This window comes from Silurus meridionalis, chromosome 10 (genome assembly GCF_014805685.1).
Source record: "Silurus meridionalis isolate SWU-2019-XX chromosome 10, ASM1480568v1, whole genome shotgun sequence".
NCBI lineage: Eukaryota > Metazoa > Chordata > Actinopteri > Siluriformes > Siluridae > Silurus > Silurus meridionalis.
This window is the reverse complement of record NC_060893.1, coordinates 8726659-8744937: the sequence shown is the minus strand read 5'-3', so window position 1 is coordinate 8744937 and position 18279 is coordinate 8726659. Positions and strand designations below refer to the sequence as shown.

The 18279-nt window shown below is 40.8% G+C and overlaps 2 protein-coding genes across 3 annotated transcripts in view; one reads left to right on the top strand and one right to left on the bottom strand.

Annotated features, from left to right (window-relative positions):
• wwox (WW domain containing oxidoreductase) overlaps positions 1-17919 on the top strand; it is a 177627-nt gene extending 159708 nt beyond the window's left edge. Inside the window, exon 9 of the mRNA XM_046859322.1 lies at positions 16554-17919. Within this exon, the coding sequence (XP_046715278.1) occupies positions 16554-16745 (192 nt within the window). The 3' untranslated portion in view covers positions 16746-17919. The remainder of the gene's footprint in view (positions 1-16553) is intronic.
• mafb (v-maf avian musculoaponeurotic fibrosarcoma oncogene homolog b (paralog b)) overlaps positions 17743-18279 on the bottom strand; it is a 62674-nt gene continuing 62137 nt past the window's right edge. Inside the window, exon 3 of one of the 2 annotated variants that reach the window (XM_046859330.1) lies at positions 17743-17873. The gene's annotated coding sequence lies outside the window, so the exon portion shown is untranslated. The remainder of the gene's footprint in view (positions 17874-18279) is intronic. The other variant, XR_006927151.1, reaches the window with a different exon arrangement.

The following is an 18279-nucleotide window of genomic DNA, read 5'->3' as shown; positions in this document are numbered from 1 at the left end:
TTTAAGAATTATGTTTCTTAGCTTTACACAATGTAATATGGCATAAACATATGTGTATTTTTTGTACAATTTGAACTTGAACTTATTTGATTTTTCTGATGCTTTAAAAAAACAAAATTCAGTTTTAAAAATCTAATATTATTTTGCTAGAGCTGTATCAAATACAGAAAAAGGGGAAAAAATACAAAAGTTTTTCATTTATTTCAACGTAAAAAAACAATTCCCATAATAACCATGCCGGAGCATATGTAACATAAAGCAAACTGCTGATCAGTAAATCAGGGGAACAGTGTCTATAGTAATATAGTAGAATGACACTTTTTTGTGTGAATTCTGAATAAATTCTTGCTTCATGTATTATAGTGAAATGCATTACCCAATGCATTTTTTAACATCAGAATCTTTTCGAAGAATTCCGTGCAACTCTGTGGCTTACACATGTTGAAGTTGAAAGGCACACTGAAACGTGATATCCTCAGAAACATTTTTGTTTAATGTGTAAAGGCTGCATTGAAATACTTCATAACACGCGAGTGTGAGCGTTGGTGTGGAGGAGAAAGAGATTTTATCAAAAACACCTGCACCAACCTGTAGATCTCAGTGTATCACTCCTGCTTAAAAGATTCTGTTGCTTTAGATAGTTTGCTTTGATTCGTTCACTATTACTACTCCTGCAACACACGCTACTCCTGCAGCACACCTGCAACACACCCTACTCCTGCAACACACGCTACAACACACACTACTCCTGTAACACACGCTACTCCTGCAACACTCCTGCAACACATGCTACTCCTGCAACACACGCTACAACACACGCTACCCCTGTAACACACGCTACTCCTGCAACACTCCTGCAACACATGCTACTCCTGCAACACACGCTACAACACACGCTACTCCTGTAACACACGCTACTCCTGCAACACTCCTGCAACACACCTGCAACACACCCTACTCCTGCAACACACGCTAGTCCCGCTACTCATGCAACATACACAACCCCTGCAACACACGCTACTCCTGCAATACACCCTACTCCTGCAACACACCTGCAACACATGCTAATCCTGCAACACACCCTACTCCTGCAACACACCTGCAACACACGCTACTCATGCAATACACCCTACTCCTGCAACACACATTCGTTCACTATTACTACTCCTGCAAAACACGCTACTCCTGCAACACACCTGCAACACACCCTACTCCAGCAAAACACGCTACAACACACGCTACTCCTGTAACACACGCTACTCCTGCAACACACCTGCAACACTCCTGCAACACATGCTACTCCTGCAACACACGCTACAACACACGCTACTCCTGTAACACACGCTACTCCTGCAACACTCCTGCAACACACCCTACTCCTGCAACACACGCTAGTCCCGCTACTCATGCAACATACACAACCCCTGCAACACACGCTACTCCTGCAATACACCCTACTCCTGCAACACACGCTAATCCTGTAACACACCCTACTCCTGCAACACACCTGCAACACACCCTACTCCTGCAACACACCTGCAACACACACTACTCCTGCAACACACCTGCAACACACCCTACTCCTGCAACACACACTACTCCTGCAATACACCCTACTCCTGCAACACACCCTACTCCTGCAACACACCTGCAACACGCGCTAATCCTGCAACACACCTGCAACACACGCTAGTCCCGCTACTCCTGTAACACACACTACTCCTGCAACACACGCTACTCCTGCAACACACCTGCAACACACCCTACTCCTGCAACACATGCTAGTCTCGCTACTCATGCAACACACGCTACTCCTGCTACTCCTGCAACACACGCTACTCCTGTAACACACCTACTTCTTTAACACACCCTAATCCTGCAACACACGCTACTACTTTTTTTTTAAATATATACAATTATATTTTATGTATTGCTCAGTTAGTACAATTTTAACATTTTACATTTACAAGTGCAAAACATTTTTAACAAACAATGTAATGTAACACAATGAAAAAGTGCCTTTAAATACATACATACACTACTCAGCCGCAATATTAAAACCACCTGCCTTATATTGTGTATGTCCTCCCTGTAACACCAAAACAGCTCTGATCCGTCAAAGCCTGTTTATCTGGTGCCTGGATGTTAGCCGCAGATCCTTCTAAAATTGTCCATTGTAAGGGGGGACACAGGTGCTCAATCAATTTGAGATCATGGTCCTCAAGCTTTTCTGTGGGATCAGACAAGACACCTCCCATGCTCATCACTTTTTTTGGGCACCCTTTCCCTGTCACAGGTTGTCCTCTCTTTGTCCACTTTTGTTAATAGGTCCACAAGAGATGTTGTCTAGCCATCAGGTCAAAATCTCTTGACAAACTGCTTATGTTTTCTGGTTCCAACACCTCAACTTTGAGAAATGACTGTACACTCACTGTTTAATATATCCCATGCCTTTGACAGGTGCCATATAATCAATAATATAATCATTGTTATTCATGTCACCTGTCGATGGTTTTAAGATTCTGGCTGATTGCATAATTATGCCACTTTTCCGGCATAAACTTTAATTAAAATTCTCCAAGAGTGCTGGATTCTACAGATTCACCAATTTCCTTTTAAAACTGCACATGCACCTGAGACCACCGATGCATTTTTAAGGGTTGCCACGTGAAATATGGACCTTTATAAATATTGACATTTTGTGCCTTTAATAGACTTTGATTTACACTAAACAACATCGTGTTTATGAGACCAAACCTGTCTCGTGAACACACATTGGTTTATACAGTTTTGCTGGTTCAGGGCAGCGAGGGCAGCCTATAACGAATGACTCTCTTAATTAATTAATCCACACACCTGATCTTAATGAGCTGTGACTTCAGGCTGCGGGTGCTCACGGCTGTAACTAATTAAGTTCATCCACCCAATTCACAATCACTTTCACTTCAATGCCACGTGCGCACTTCCACTGTCTCCGCTTCCATTCCCGGGCAGGCTGAGTTGGATGGGCTGATACACAGACGGATGGAAAGAATGTTCTTGCTCTTCTCTCACACATACTTGTTTTTTTTGTTTGTTTGTTTGTTTTTAGTGTCAGGTTAAATCTTCTATTAAAAAAGATAACTTGGAATTTTTCAATCCTTTGTTACTCAGTTACTGTGTGTGTGTGTGTGTGTGTGTGTGTGTGTGTGTGTGTGTGTGTGTGTGTGTGAAAGAGAGAGAGAAAGAGTGTGTGAGAGAGGTGACATGCGCATGTACATATGCCTGCAATTGTGTTTGTTTGTGAATGTGTGGGTGAGGGGGGGAGAGAGAGAAAGAAGGAGAAAGAGAAAGCACTCTAGGGGTTGGCACTGAAGGTGACTCCCTTAGCAGTAACCTTGAGAGACAGAAAGAGAGAACGAGAGGGAGAGGGTGAAAAGACGAGAGAGAGAGAAAGTTTATTAAAATGAATTTGAGGAGAGGGGCAGTGGCTGACAGCAGCATAATTAAATGTGGAGTGTCAGCAGTAATGCATGCTGCACGGCAGGAGTGTGTGTGTGTGTGTGTGTGTGTGTGAGTGTGTGTGTGTAAAGAGGCCAGACTTGTCGGCTCAGGGGTCAGCAGGCCAGAAAGAACAGATAAGGACAAAGCGGTGTCTGGCCCCTGTCTCTAGAGGAGACAGACGTTTGTGTATATGTGTATATATATATATAAAATAGTGGGGTGTAACGTACACAAAATTCACGGTTCGGTACATACCTCAGTTTTTAAGTCATTTCGGTACAGTTAGGGGAAAGAACTGCAAAACATAAAACTGCTTGTCGTTGTTTATTAATGAAGTTTATTATTATTGACATTTGTGATCAATATTTCAACAGTTTACTTTTTTTTTATTTATTTTTTTATTAAATTCCTTCGGTTAAATAATACATAAAAGAAGATTTTATAAAAATAAAATGTACTGATTCAAATTAATGCAATAAACAAATTAAATTGATTAAATGAAATTAAATAAATGGAAATTTTGAATGTGGAAATTTGGAAATTTTGAATAAATAAGTTAAAATTTTTTAGACCCCATTTGGGTAATACGTGTATGTAGGTGTGTGTGTGTGTGTGTGTGTGTGTGTGTGTGTGTGTGTGTGTGTGTGTGTTTTACATTTAATATTTTATATTCCAAATATAGTTCTACTTATCTGTTCAACTTATTTCAACAGACTTAAACAAACGTCTTCATTCCTTCATTCATTCACTCCCTCGATATGCAGAATTGTCAGGATTTCCATCTTTTAAGAAACATTCTTGTAGCTGCACATAAAAGCATTTTCATGCATGCACAAAATAAATGTTATTTCCGGTACGGAGTGAGTAGCCACAGTGACGCTGCGCAAACTCTAGTCACCTAATACGTTCCTGAGGGAACTCAGATGTTCTGCATATAAAAAGGGTTGCATTCGGTACACGTTTACCGAACCGAAAGCCCTGTACTGAAAAACTTCAGTATGAATATGTGCACTGTTACACAACTATACTGTATATATACTTTGGCTTTGTAAAATATGGATTGCGAGGTGGATAAAAAGCTTGCATTATTTTTTCTTCTCCTTTTGTCCTGTGTGAATTCAGGTTTAACTGCACACGGAGACTTTGTTGTGTTGAAGAGCTCTGATTGGCCTCCTGCATGGGATTCATTACAGTGATGCTCAAATGACCAGTAAACTGCATTCTGTAATTGAAGCCAGGCGAGTGTGAGAATCTTCCCTCTGTCTCTCTATCCGAGAGGTGAACGAGCTCATGGCTCATTGAGTTCAGCCGTTGATCCATGTGGCCATTGTAGTTTATGTGCCTTGCCCCCCCACTGCCCCCCCTCTCTGTTTCAGTCTAATTCTGATTAGGTGCTCACCAATCTTCACTCGTTCAGCACGTCGACCAGTCTCAGTACTTGAGCTGTGAGAAAAAAAACAACAACCGTAGACAAAAACTAAAACAAACCAAAAAAACAAAAGACACATCTTGCACTGATGTACACATCTCTGGTCTCAGTGGTAATGTTTGAGCTCTCAGCAGGTTCTTATTTATGAGATAGAGATTGAAAAGGCTGGACATCTCCACATTTATTTCATTATCCAATAAAACCTGTATAAGACGAGAGGACCACACAATGCCAAACCTCACACTGAGCTGCTACACCAGGAAGCTTACAAAACAACAACTAACATAGTGTGTGTGTGTGTGTGTGTGTGTGTGTGCGCGCGCAGTTAGCAAGAGAGACATTTCTTGTGAGCAGGACAAGTAATATACATTTAATTTGCTTTTTGTCTCTCAGTATGGCATGTGGCTGTGTTTTAATATGAATAATAAACAAAAGGTTGAGAGTAAATTCTATATCAAATTTAGCCCCTGGGCTTTTTGCCCTTGGTTCCCTTTCACCCACTGTAGCCAGTGTATGCTGTCTACTCTAAATGCAAAGCTATTTCCTCTAGAATTGGTTAATCCCACGACAGGCTGGTCCCTGCTCTTTACGGACTGCGCGGACTCGCTGCTAGCCCCCTCATTACTCTCAGGGATAAAAGCGCTAAGCAGCATGACAAGCTCGGCTAGTCACGCAGGATCGCTCTGTCAGAGCAGGGTGCCGCGCTCTCTCCCGCTCACCCTGCAACAAATAGCAAGCCCCAGAGAGAGGGGAGCGAAATGTGCAAGGGGTCATAACTCAGCCCCCCACGCTTCGTTCACTCGTTCCATTATTACCTTCCCTAGCAAGGTCACACTAATCAACTCAATTACCAGTCCTCTCAGACATTTTCATAATGTTTTCTGCTAGTTGCTCTCCTGTGAAAATGACACAGTCTTGGCAAATTAATATCATTACTATTTGCGCTTAATGGTGCAGTAATACTTTTTTTTTATTTAAGATCGAGTCCTGCCAACGACCTCCAGCTTTACAGAGGTTTTTTGGAAGGGGGGTTGAACAACGGCAAAAGGAAATCAAATTTTCCTGCATAGCGCGTTTTTTTTTTGTGTTTTTTTATGTAAAAAAATGCAGCGGTATACATACTAGTGTCCTAAATCAATGACCTTTTGTTTATTGTTAGTGTTCTAGGGTACGTCTGTGAGACATTAAGTATTGATCAGACATACTGTATATTTTCACTGCACTTACAATTCTGAGGTGACTGTGCAGAGTTTTTCATGTTTTCTCAACATCCACATGGGTTTTCTCTGGGTTTACTAGTTTCCTATCATTAGCATGTCAGTAAGTGATGTGTGCAAATACATCCCGGTGTCTTGTGATGAAACGGTGTCCCGTCCAGGGTGTATTCCTGTGATATTCTCCGGATCCATCACAGCCCTGACCAGGATAAAGTGGGAGTGCATTTTCTTATTCGTCAATTAATTTTCTTATTCACTTGTTTACTTTTTTATATATATATTTAAGCACAATCTTGTGAATTTCGTGAATTTCTTTCAGGGATCAATCTATTTATCTATTTTACAAGTAAGTGTGAGATATACAGTAGGTGGGTTCGGCCCAGTGTCTATATTTAGTATTACTAAACACAAATATGATATCGTTTTTTAAAACACTTTTACAATAAAAACATTATTGTGTAAGTGGCATTTCAGACACTATGTGCCCAAATAATCAGTTTATTTGTGATTCGATTAGATTAGATTAGATTAGATTAGATTAGATTAGATTAGATTAAACTTTATTGTCATTGTGCAAGGTACATGTACAGAGACAATGAAATGCAGTTAGCATCTAACCAGAAGTGCATAAGTGGCCTATTTACAATAAATAACAGTAGATTAATAGAAGAAGCCAAAGAAGCCACTCCATCTGGTTTTACCTTTTTTAGGTTTACCTGACAAGTCAGGATTATATTCATGGGAAATGTATTAATGATGATGTCATAATTCTAATATGTCTGTCATAATTGTTTCAGTGGGACTGTTGCATTCTGGGCATGCGATCCAAATTATTGGACTATAACTTTCCAACATTTCTCCATTTTATATTATGGATCTTGTGAGATATATCAGTTTATGGCAAAGTGAATTTTGCTCCTAGATTAGATCTGATTTAGCGCTCGGTACAAGCATTTATTCATAGTTCTCTTATTACATAATACACCAAAAAAAAAAAGTTATCGCCTTTTTTCAACAGGAGTCGTTTTTAAACATCAGTTCAACTTTTTTGTAGTCTGCTGTTCAGTTTCACAAAACTTTATTTCCTAGAGCAGTCGAGTGATGTGTGTGTGCGCGCACATGTCTGCACCCTTTGACAGACTTTTTGCTCTCGGTTTGGAGTCATTAGAGTGATAATGGCTTTATTATAGGAGACACCCTGTGAGCCCCAGTAATGAGAGATTTTGGAGTGTGTGTGACTGAAGGAATTTTCCAAGACAGCGATTATGCTTTTCCAGTATAGAAGCCTTTTGAGACCAATTAGAGTGGCAGGTACTGTAGAGGAGCTCACACCTGTCTTTGGCCTTATTATTATCTGCAGTGTGTACAGGGATAGGCTGATTAACCCAGCAACACAGGTTTGGGATAGGTTGACTTTAGCACTTTGAGCTACTATATTAACTCACCACATCCCCATTAGAAATCCACCAGAGCTTCTGATTATCTGCTGAAATCCAGTGCTTGGAAATATCTGTACAGGTGTGTGAGTGTGTGTGCACCTATCTCACCTCGTTCTTCCTTCAAGGTCACACGACATTAAATCCTCTTCTCTTCACGGCAAGGGCCTTGCGTCACTCTTTCTCACAGGGTTACAATATGGGAAGGACTGGCTTTTATTGAGGCCAAAAGCACACCATGAACACAGGAGCAGACTCCTTTTTTCTCCAAGACCCCTTTATTCTAGCGGGCCACTCTCATTACTGCGAGCAGAAATGAATAAGGTTAAATAGCTGCAAATTTTTTTCCTCCTTCAAAGATCTTTGAGCACGGAAGAGCGTACGCCCAATAAACCCACACCCCTCTCATGTTTTATTCAAGCTCTTTTATATTAGAACATGGGGTGCTAGAGCTGCGTTAAAAAAAAGAGCTCTAAGCCGGATTTTCGCGTTCAGAAAAGCCTTTTTAAATCTCATCCCCATGCACTTTTTTTTTTTTTTACAGCCACCTTTTAATGAATAGATGTCCAATAAGGGCTTTTATTGTCTTAGCATATGTTGCTTTTATTAGGTGAAAATAATTACGTTCTTCGGATCACCTCGGAAGTCCTTTCGGAAGATAAAAATGAGATAGTTTCACAGTGACTGCACAAGTCCTTCTTAGTTGGGTCGTTTTCCTCATGGGTGCTTCATGTCCTAGCACCCTCTCTCTTTCACACATACCCACACACATACATTAACCCCTCCCCATTGATTCTTCACACAATCATGCCCCCACCTCCTCTATTTTCATCCCAACCTCAAGTGTGACAGGAGCCACTTGGCAACTGACACACTCTTGATCTTATCACACAGAAACTGTGAGTGTGTGTATAGGGATGGGGCTTTTGACTGATAAATGATTGTCACTTGAACATATTCCCACATCCACCATGGCGGTCAGGTTGTGTCCTTTTCTCTATTCAAGCTGTTACACGTTTATTGTCTCTCTGTTCACTGTTGTTGTCTGTTTTCTGACTTTTTTCCCTCTTCTGAGTAGGAAAAAAACACCAGTAATTAACCTCCACAGCAGGGGTTTCTCCCTAAAGATTCATTTTTCTTTCCTCAGTTATTTCTTTGTCCCGATTGTACTTATACCGAAACACATCAGACCCATTACAATTAACAAAGATTATTATGATTATGATTATTATTATTGTTATGTAATACATTTCAGAAAATGTTGTGTCTGTCTTATCATTATTTTTTTTTTACCGGAAATGCTAGAGGGAGCTTTTTTATGTTCTGTGTGGTGTGTTTCGTTCGGCCCACCTTTCAAACACGAACATTATTACTCAGCGTTGAATAGGTGAGAATGGGATTGTGGGAATGGGCCATGTGCACATACTCCAGCATTAGACTCAGGGGAGAAGGAGAGCTTTTTTCTTTTCCATTACACACAGGCCTACGCCATAATGAAGCGATTTTAATAGGATTTAATGCATGTTGTGGCGAGGTCCTGCTAGCCTGTGGCTCTGACTAAAGAATACAAGAATTTAATCATAAAGGTTCGTTTAGTGCTGTGCCTTTGAACGCATTGATCATCCTCCCTTCCGTTTGTCTGTTGAGAAATAAAAACGGACAGATCATGAAGCTGAAGCAACGTTTCCAGTCCTAGGTTTACACAGCCCCCATTTAGTCCATCTTTGAATGAAAAATCGCTGTTATGGTCCAGGAAATGTAAGATCTTCCATACTGTCCTTGGGACACCATGTTGTTTTAATCAAGCATCTTCAAAAGTTTGGAGAAGGTTTGTGTGTGTGGGTTCTGATAAGGCATTCACATACTTTTGGCCATATAGTGTGTGTAGTTTGATTGTGACACTTTCTGGAGAGGGAGAGCAGTAATGTATTGGGTGTGGGTGGGTGTGTAAATCCTTTCAGTAATGGTTGGTTAGGCAGATAGAAAAAGTGGTGGAGGTGTTTACCCTTTACCCAGAATCCTCCTCACAGCTGACTGGAGCACGATCAGATGGGCTGTCGGTTCACTGAGAGCAAATCATTCTGACTCCTATGGTAAACACTAAAGAAAAAGGAGGAACTTGTGGAACAGTCCTGGTTCTTTTGTGCTGTATGCTAATGGAGTTAGGAGTAAGGGAAAGTCTTTACTCAAACCAATGAATGTGCTATTCAGTGCTTTTACGTCTTTAAGACGACACTCGACTGTACACTATAACATGTGACCAGAGATGGGAAGTAATGAACTTTGTTACTGTACTTAAGTAGGTTTTTCTGGTATCAGTATTTTACTTCAATATTTATTTTTTGAAAAAAAAATGTTTATATCATTCATTCCATTTTTTACACAAATATCTGTACTTTCTACTTACATTTTGTACTTACTATTTGGTGATATGATTAATATTTTTTCTTCTCCTTGCCGTTTTCAACCCATCAATCTGTTTCTTGTCATTGTGTGGCTTTGTATCACGCACCACAGACGTAGACTAGTTTATGAAGCTAACAACAAGTAAAGCAGAAGGCAACAAAAAGTTTGGGGTTAACGTGGATGAGACAGAGGGAGTCAGCGATGTAAACGTGACTGAGAACAGAGACATTGCTGATCATTTTTTCTCAGCTTGTGTTCTATATGGTGGATTTTCAGCCTCAATACATTCATTAGAATAGATTAGATTAGAATAGAATAGAATAGAATAGCGTTTATTTGTCACATATACATTACAGCACGGTGAAGTTTTGTTCTTCGCATATCCCAGCTTGCTCAGAGGCTGTGGTCAGAGCGCAGGGCCGGACATGATACGGCGCCCCTGGAGCACAGAGAGTTAAGGGCCTTGTTTAAGGGCCCAAGAATGGCAGCTTGGCGATACCGGGGCTTGAACCCCTGACCTTCCCATCAGTAACCCAGCACCTTAACCACTGAGCTACCACTTCCCCAAAACAGATAACAAAATGTGAAGTTCTTTAATATTCATATATTAATATGACGTAAAGTCCAGTTATAACTAAAATAGGGAGTAGTAAAGGCTATGTAAGTGCATGTCAGAGCCCAAACTTCTTTACTGTAACTTGAGTGAAAAAGTGTCAGTACTTCAACTTTTACCAGAGTCTTTTAAATCATGAGTCTCTGTACTTCTACTTGAGTAAAGGATGTGTGTACATTTGCCACCTCTGCATGTGACTGCTGTTACTTAGATGTTAGTAAAAGGTCTGAAAACTTGTAATGTTTGCAGTGTGAAGTTTTTTTTATTTTACTTACAATTTTATGGAATCAGTGGCATGAAGTGTATAACTAGACATAATGCGTGTTGGGAAAGGTGACTCGAAGCGTTACTGATGTTAAACCCTATTTAAAGGCCCCTGTGATTGACTCTGGTGATGTCAGGAAGCTTACTGGGTGCCGGAGGTCTATTGTGTCAGGTTTACACAGCGCTTCGGATCCGGGGGGAAGTGATGACACAGCAGATAAAGGGGGTGACTCGAGGGGGAGGTGTGTCTGGCCGGAGGTGATGCACTGCCAAGCAGTTGGCGCTATTGTGGACATCGTTTACTCAGCTTGGTACCGGTGTTAAGAATGCACCAGGGCTGTGCGGAACAGGAGCGATCTAGAAGTGAGTGAAATCACACTGTGACCACAGAACACGCGTGTGCGTCAGGCTCTTTCTGGATCATGGTGTTAAATGCGTTGTGACAGAAAGAAACGGCCAGCCAAAGAGAAGATCTTGTTACAATGATTATTTATTAAATTTAAAATATCTTTAGCACAGATTAAAAATCAGACACCTCCAACTATCGTGATCATCATGAATGAAAAATAAACATTCCTAAAAAACCTTCTCCGTTCAGAGGATACATCGTCCCACTTCATAGAATATTTCATTTGAAAAAGAATGTACATTTCAACACAGGGCTGAGGCAAATCATAACACTTTTTTGGGTTTGCTTGAAGCCGACCATCACTCGACTGCACATTGCGGCGCAGTGTGTCGAAAGTAGACTTTAAAAGTTTACAATCGATTTTAAAGTACTCTTATTCAAAATATTAAGTGCTCCTTATAAAATAAAGGAAACATAATCATAGCTCCCTGTTGATTATTTTGGCTCTTGGAGAATAAACTTGGGCAATAAAAGGAACATCTCTGCCTGTGTTGGTATTAATGCACATTAAAGTAATGAAAAGCAACAAATATTGGCATATTAATAATACTCCTCTTATTTTAAGCTTCTTTTTCCAGCTACTTTTATTCTGCCGTTGCATGGCACCAAGTTCAGATGTTATCCTTCATTGCTTTAAAAATTTTTTTCCTTTTTTTTTCCTGAATATTTGCCTCAACCCTACCTTTACAAATGTAAAGACGAGTTTACAAGAAACAAAACACAATGGGGATGACGGGCAAAGGAAACAACCACTTACAGTACTTTAAAAAAGTCACAATTTTCCACGTTTCTTTTTTTTTCTTTTTTTTTTTTTTTGTGAGCTAATAATTGTTTCAATTTTTTTTATTCTTTGTTTTTAGCACATGCCACATGAGACTTTGATTATAAAAGTACCTGAAATAATTGCTAGAATATCAGCATGCATAGCTGTTCGGTATCTACATTTTATTTACAGAGATGGTGGACATCTTTACATTTTTTGGAAGATGACTTGAGAAATGAGAAACATGAGAAAACAAAACGTGACCCGTTGTGGTCTTTATTCTTTTTAGCAGCTCTGCTACATACAGTAGATACTCATTCTACACTGGTTATGAAAGGTTGGAGTACAAATATACTGTAGGAAAATGCTAGAAAGGGTCTGTGGTACATAGCACTAGAGGCCTATTGGGAGGACAGAAAGGGCTTTACAAAAAGGGAACTACACGTGTCTACAAACCGTCCTCCAGCACAAGACTCCCAGAACTGATGGAGATGATTATTATTATTATTAAGTTACACTATAGTACAGTACGTACAGCCTGATAGCTCAGTATGTGCATTCAGTGAGCTGAAGGTGACGTTGCCAGATCAGTGTAAGTGCTTGAAGAATAGAGAGAAAAACATTTACAGTGCCTTAGAACTAATTCTAAACATTAAAAAAAAAGATACGCATTTAATCTTTAACATTTATTGCGAAATTAAAGCTGCTCATTTTGGATATTTTGCATGAGATTTTGATTAAATAAAAAAAAAATTGATTTTACCAGTGCTGGAAGACATGAATTGGATTCTTTAGAAAAGACTGCAAGACAGCTTTATTGCAAAAGCTTAAAGCTTTCATTTTAAACCAAGATCACTGATTTTGAAAGTTTCTGTCTTCAATTTTGAATTCTAACCTTCTTCATAAACAGATTATAGTTTTAATTGCTTTGGTTTTAATTTGTATTTGTAGTATTGCTGCAAAACCCCTAAAATGTATGTTTGTCTTAGCGTAATCAACCCAAATAAAATAAACACTGTTGTATGATATGAAACCGAGCACAGATAAACAAGACATCAAAAAGACGTACACTTTCACATATACGCTGAGCTGGCGTTTACTCCTCCCTCTCCCCTTCTCTCCGTGCTGCTCTTTGCTAAACAGGGCAGCATGTGATGAATGGCAGCACTGGGTGCTTTCGCATGTTAATGTGATATCTCATAAAGCTTATCGGCCCAAACGGGTCAGCGAGGTCAAGCGCTGAGGGGTTGAGTATAACAGCAATAAGATTGCATCCTTCTTGTTCTTCCTGACAGTGTCGCTTCACCTTCTCCCTAACACGCACGAGTTTCTCTCACGCACAAACGCACTTTTGCGCTCCAGACGCTAAAAAAAAGGGAGAGGGAACGATGTTCGGATGCCGGCTCTCGGAGGAACAATGGAAGATTTAATTTAGTGGAGAGACTCCGAGAAGGATACGGTGCAAATGTAAACAAGGTGCACCGCTCCATAAAAGTGTCGTCGCCTGTAGACATGTGCACAAAGCTGTAATTCAGCCGGCTATCGCCACAATAAAGCCGTGTAAGCTGTTGTGTAGTGTTGCAACCACTGCCGCCTGCAATGTGCACGCAGCCTGGCCGGGACTTAACTGTCCAGCTTTTCAGAGTCGCTTTAGCCTCGACCGTAGTTTGGCTACAGGACAGAAAAAGCATCTGAGCACTGAAACCCTATTAGCTGTAGATAATCTCAGCCATGCTAGTCTTCACCTCGCTTCAGTGCAGAACACATTAGCACTCGTATTCTGTAATGGCGTACTGTATGCACGCTAGTCTGGAGAGTGTGTTTGCGATGTTGCAATCAAGCAGAGGTGAAAACAAGGGCACAGGGAAGAGCTCAGACTATGAGCTCAGGCTCAGGGCCAGGGACTGGACCTCAAATAGTTCCATCTTTATATATAATACGCCTGAGAGGGAGTGTGTTATTTCTGTAGACATTCAGAATAATCAGCATGAGTTAGCAGTAAAGAATATATATTTATTTTAATGTAAGACATGTCGAACCACAGACTGTGATACAGGAAGCTGCTGTCAGTGTCCCCGAAACAAAGAGGAAGTAGGTGGGGTAAGGAGGAGAGGGTGAGAGGTAGAAAGGTAATTTATTAACTTCCTCTAACCTCGCTGTGCCTGCGCAATACAGGCTGACAAATGGCCTTGTGGAACAGGATGATGGTCTCTTATTACCTGCACCCTCTTTGCTTAATCCAAAAACAAGATTTCCAGGGTGGTTGCACATGCAGTAAAGAGATTGATGAAGTGGCCTTGTCTGCATGACGTGTAAATGTTTGGCCGTATGGAGGACGAAGGTGGCGCTGGCTACGCATACAGGTGTAATAAAGACAGCTCGGCAAGATGACAAGTGTCGGATGTTTCATGCGCTCTCTTTTTATCTGCATTTTTTTTTCTCAAGGTCAGATCATTGACGCTTTGTTCCAGTTTAAGTAAATTGTACCAAATGATGCCGACTTTGCTAACTTTCTGGTTTACAGCGTTTGTCCTCCTTCGCTTTTTTTGCCACTTTTAAAACTGAAGTTGAAAGTGTTGTAAAGCTTTCGGCATATCACCCTGGAAATGTAATTACCAGATGAGTAAATACTGTCTGGACCGAGTCGGCACATTGAACAGTATGGCTGCATGGGCTAGCAAAGATTGAGTGACATTTTATATCCTTTTATATTTCCGCCTTCAAATGTGTATTAACTTATCATTCCAAAAGCAGGTAAGACTCAGAAAGATGCATCCTTTTGATGTCATGTTTATTGACTCGCTAACCAAAGGAATGTGCGACATCTGCGTACTTCAAAAGGCATTCAGGTACACACACACACACACAGACACACACACACACACACAAGCACAAGCACAAGCATTTAGCTCAAGAGGAGAGAAATAAAATTCCTCACAGAATTTCTGGCTACAGCTTTGGCTTTCTTCCCATAATGTTGTGTGTGTGTGTGTGTGTGTGTGTGTGTGTGTGTGTGTGTGTGTGTGTGTGTGTGCCTAACCAGCATGCTGTTACAGACTTCACCAGCTTGGGCTACAGCTGTGGATTCGTCTGCTTAAACAAGGCTGAGTCTTTGTGCTGTGTGTGTATGGATGAGTGTGTTTTTGTGTGTGCCTGTGCGTATGAGCGCGCGCGTGTGTGTGTGTGTGTGTGTGTGTGTGTGTGTGTGTGCCGGGAGCCAGGAGTACGAGTTTCTCTCAATGCTTGCCAGCTGATTGCTCCTAAACATTGGTCTTGGCTTTTCAGAGGCGCACAACACTGGTGCTATTGGAAGATAAAGAACAGGCCCATTTCAAGTCTCGTGCGGAGTTTTAGCGTGAAGCAACAGCGACAGCTTTCCTGCACGGGGAGGGGCATAAAACACAACTGTGCTCTAATTCTATCTGACATGTTTTTCTTCTCCACCCTCCATCTTTCTGTCACCTCCCCAAAAAAAACAAAAAAAAACTAAACCTATGGTAGTAAGTCATGTGGAAGAAAAGCTGTGCCTCTGGCTGACGGACTGCAGGACAGTTGGGGGGTTTTTTTGGTAGCACTGTTACAATGGAGCAGTTCTAATGCAAGTTTCATCATGCTGATGACTGACTGAAAGCAAGCAGCAGTAATATGAAATTCGGGAGACACACATATATTGTTTTACCTTGTTTGCATGGCCATGAAACTTCTAGCAAAAGGACTCTGGATAGATGAGAACATTTCTGGCATCTGAGTGCCATCCTATTTAGCTTTGTTAGAGGGATTTTCATTTAGCTGTAGTCGAGTCTGAATGCGTGTGTGTGTGTGTGTGTGTTTATAGATGTCTCCTCCAGCAGTGAGAAGCATGTGACTGTGGCAAAAATCCTTTTTGACATCAGATGAATGGACAGTTTCTGCAGCCTGTTTGTGTTCTCTGTACATGGCATTAACCAAAGAGCGAAGCCTTCTACTTATAGTACATACACATCTACAACATTTCATGTTTCGTCTGCAATGAGCTATAAAGTCAGCCAAATGTTCCTTAATTTCAGCATTTCCTCCTTGAAATACATTAGAAAAGTCGCAACGTGCAGCGGTTTGTCAGTACATGACAGTTTGCATTCCATCATCATTTAATATCTGCTCTGTCTTAAAGAAACATGTATTGGCTCAGTTTCAGGACTTAGGAATTGTCAGTCATTTACATGACAGCATGCAGTGTCTTTTTACGCCACTCATCCCGTGTTCAGTGAAGTTAGAAAGTCAGTATGTACACACTCATAGTTTTCATCCGTACGTCGTCAGTCTGGTCACTGAGGCTGTGGCTAGCCGTCTGTCTAAATGAACTCCTCTGAGAAGTGTTCTGACAGGCCTTAAATCTTCGTCTTTGCCATTAAACACTCTAGAATCATTTGTAGGGGTTAAAGATGATCGAAGTCTCCGTTATATCCACCCCCTTGAAAAAATGTCCTTGCTCATGCTCTGTTTGAAATGTTTTGACATCATGATTCTTGTTTTTGTGTGTATATGTTTTTGCAGCAACAGGGGGCAGCCACTACGGTGTACTGTGCAGTGGCTCCAGAACTCGAAGGCCTGGGTGGGATGTACTTTAACAACTGTTTCCGCTGTGTACCGTCAACGCAGTCCCAGGACCAGTCCAGTGCCCTCAGCCTGTGGGAGCTCAGTGAGAGGCTGGTGCAGGAGCGATCCGGCAGCCCTCAGACTCTGTGACCCCATGGCCTCCACCACGCTATATAATCCCTCAGCCCAACATGGCTCACCTGCTTAACCATCACCACAACTGATTGCTTCATTACCATGCATGAGGAAGGCTAAGATAACAAAGAAAATGTAAAAAAAAAAATTACATTTAAAAAAAGGAATTGACAGGCAGTGCCAGAGAGGGCGACAATTCAGTCTGCTTTACTGACAGATATAAGCAGAGAAGAGAAAGTGATTTGTACTGTTTCTCTTTTGTCAGTCCCAAGCCACATGGGGTTCTCATCTTTCTTCTGCAAGGTGATTAGAGCTACCTCTAGAACACTGTACACTGTTCTCTAATCGACAACTAACACCAGGTTTTCTAGCTAAGGGGGTTGGTGGAAAAGGAAGGTAAATAATGGAGATCCTCGTAGCGCACTCAACAAAAAAGTTTATCTAAAATATCAGGACATAAAATTGTCGTTATTGCCCATCCATCTGTACAAATCAACTTGAATGAGTAGATGCTGTAATAAAGGTGCAGAGATGTCGAGGGAAGCATATGTATGCTGTCTATTTACAAATACAACCACTGAAAAGAACAGGTCTGTATAGATATGCTGTACATAATATACATCGAGTGCTGTTCTTATTCACGCATGTTTCTAAATATTCTTCGAATTTGTGACTCCGTCTGCCCAAAAGACTCCCGATCCAGTCTACAGTGAACGTTTACAAAATTCGACGTTAATGCTAATTACAATGAAGCAGCATCTTCGAGCACAACAGGAGGGCCAGTGCTGGCTGAAGGGAAGAGTCTTGTAGTCATAAGAAAATTTCAGGTGGAACTTTCCTCTTGAACTCCTTATTGTATGTTCTTGTCCTTTTAGCTTTGTGAATGTTTGGAAAGCATTTTTCCCTGTAAAAGGTGGTCTTCGTTTGCTGACAACCAACTTTAGAAGAAAAGAAAAAATTCAGCAGAAGAAGAGAAGGTGGCAAAGACTGAAGAATGGCACCAGATCTTTTTTTTTTTCCTCGCTTCTTTCCTCCTTTTCTTCCTCTTCTTTTCCTTTCTTTTTGCAGGTTGACTGTTGTGCTTTGGGGCAGTCTTGGTGCCATGGGTCAGTCTGAGCTAGAAGCATTCCAGTGTTGTGGGAACTGTAAAGAGAAAAACAAATAAAGATTAATTACAGTTTGATTCTGATTTTTTTTTTCTTTTTACTGACAATTTATTTCTCTCAAAAATTTTCACCAAATTCAATGTTAAAATATAATCTGCATATTTTAGTGCAGAGATTACACGATTTCTACACATGAACCGAGATCATCAGTGTAGAACGGCTCACAATACAACAGCTCCTTCTGAATTCATCATCAAAATAATGGTCTTTTACACATAACCAGTTTTCAGGTAAACTAAACATCTACAAAGAGTAGTTCATTGTTGTACCATAACCTTAACCTGAGCACTAGCACATTTAACAGGTGTATATATCAGAGGTCACGTCCTAATAACTCTGATAATTGGATACGCAGTTAATTAAATTTAGTCCTGGTTGTCAAA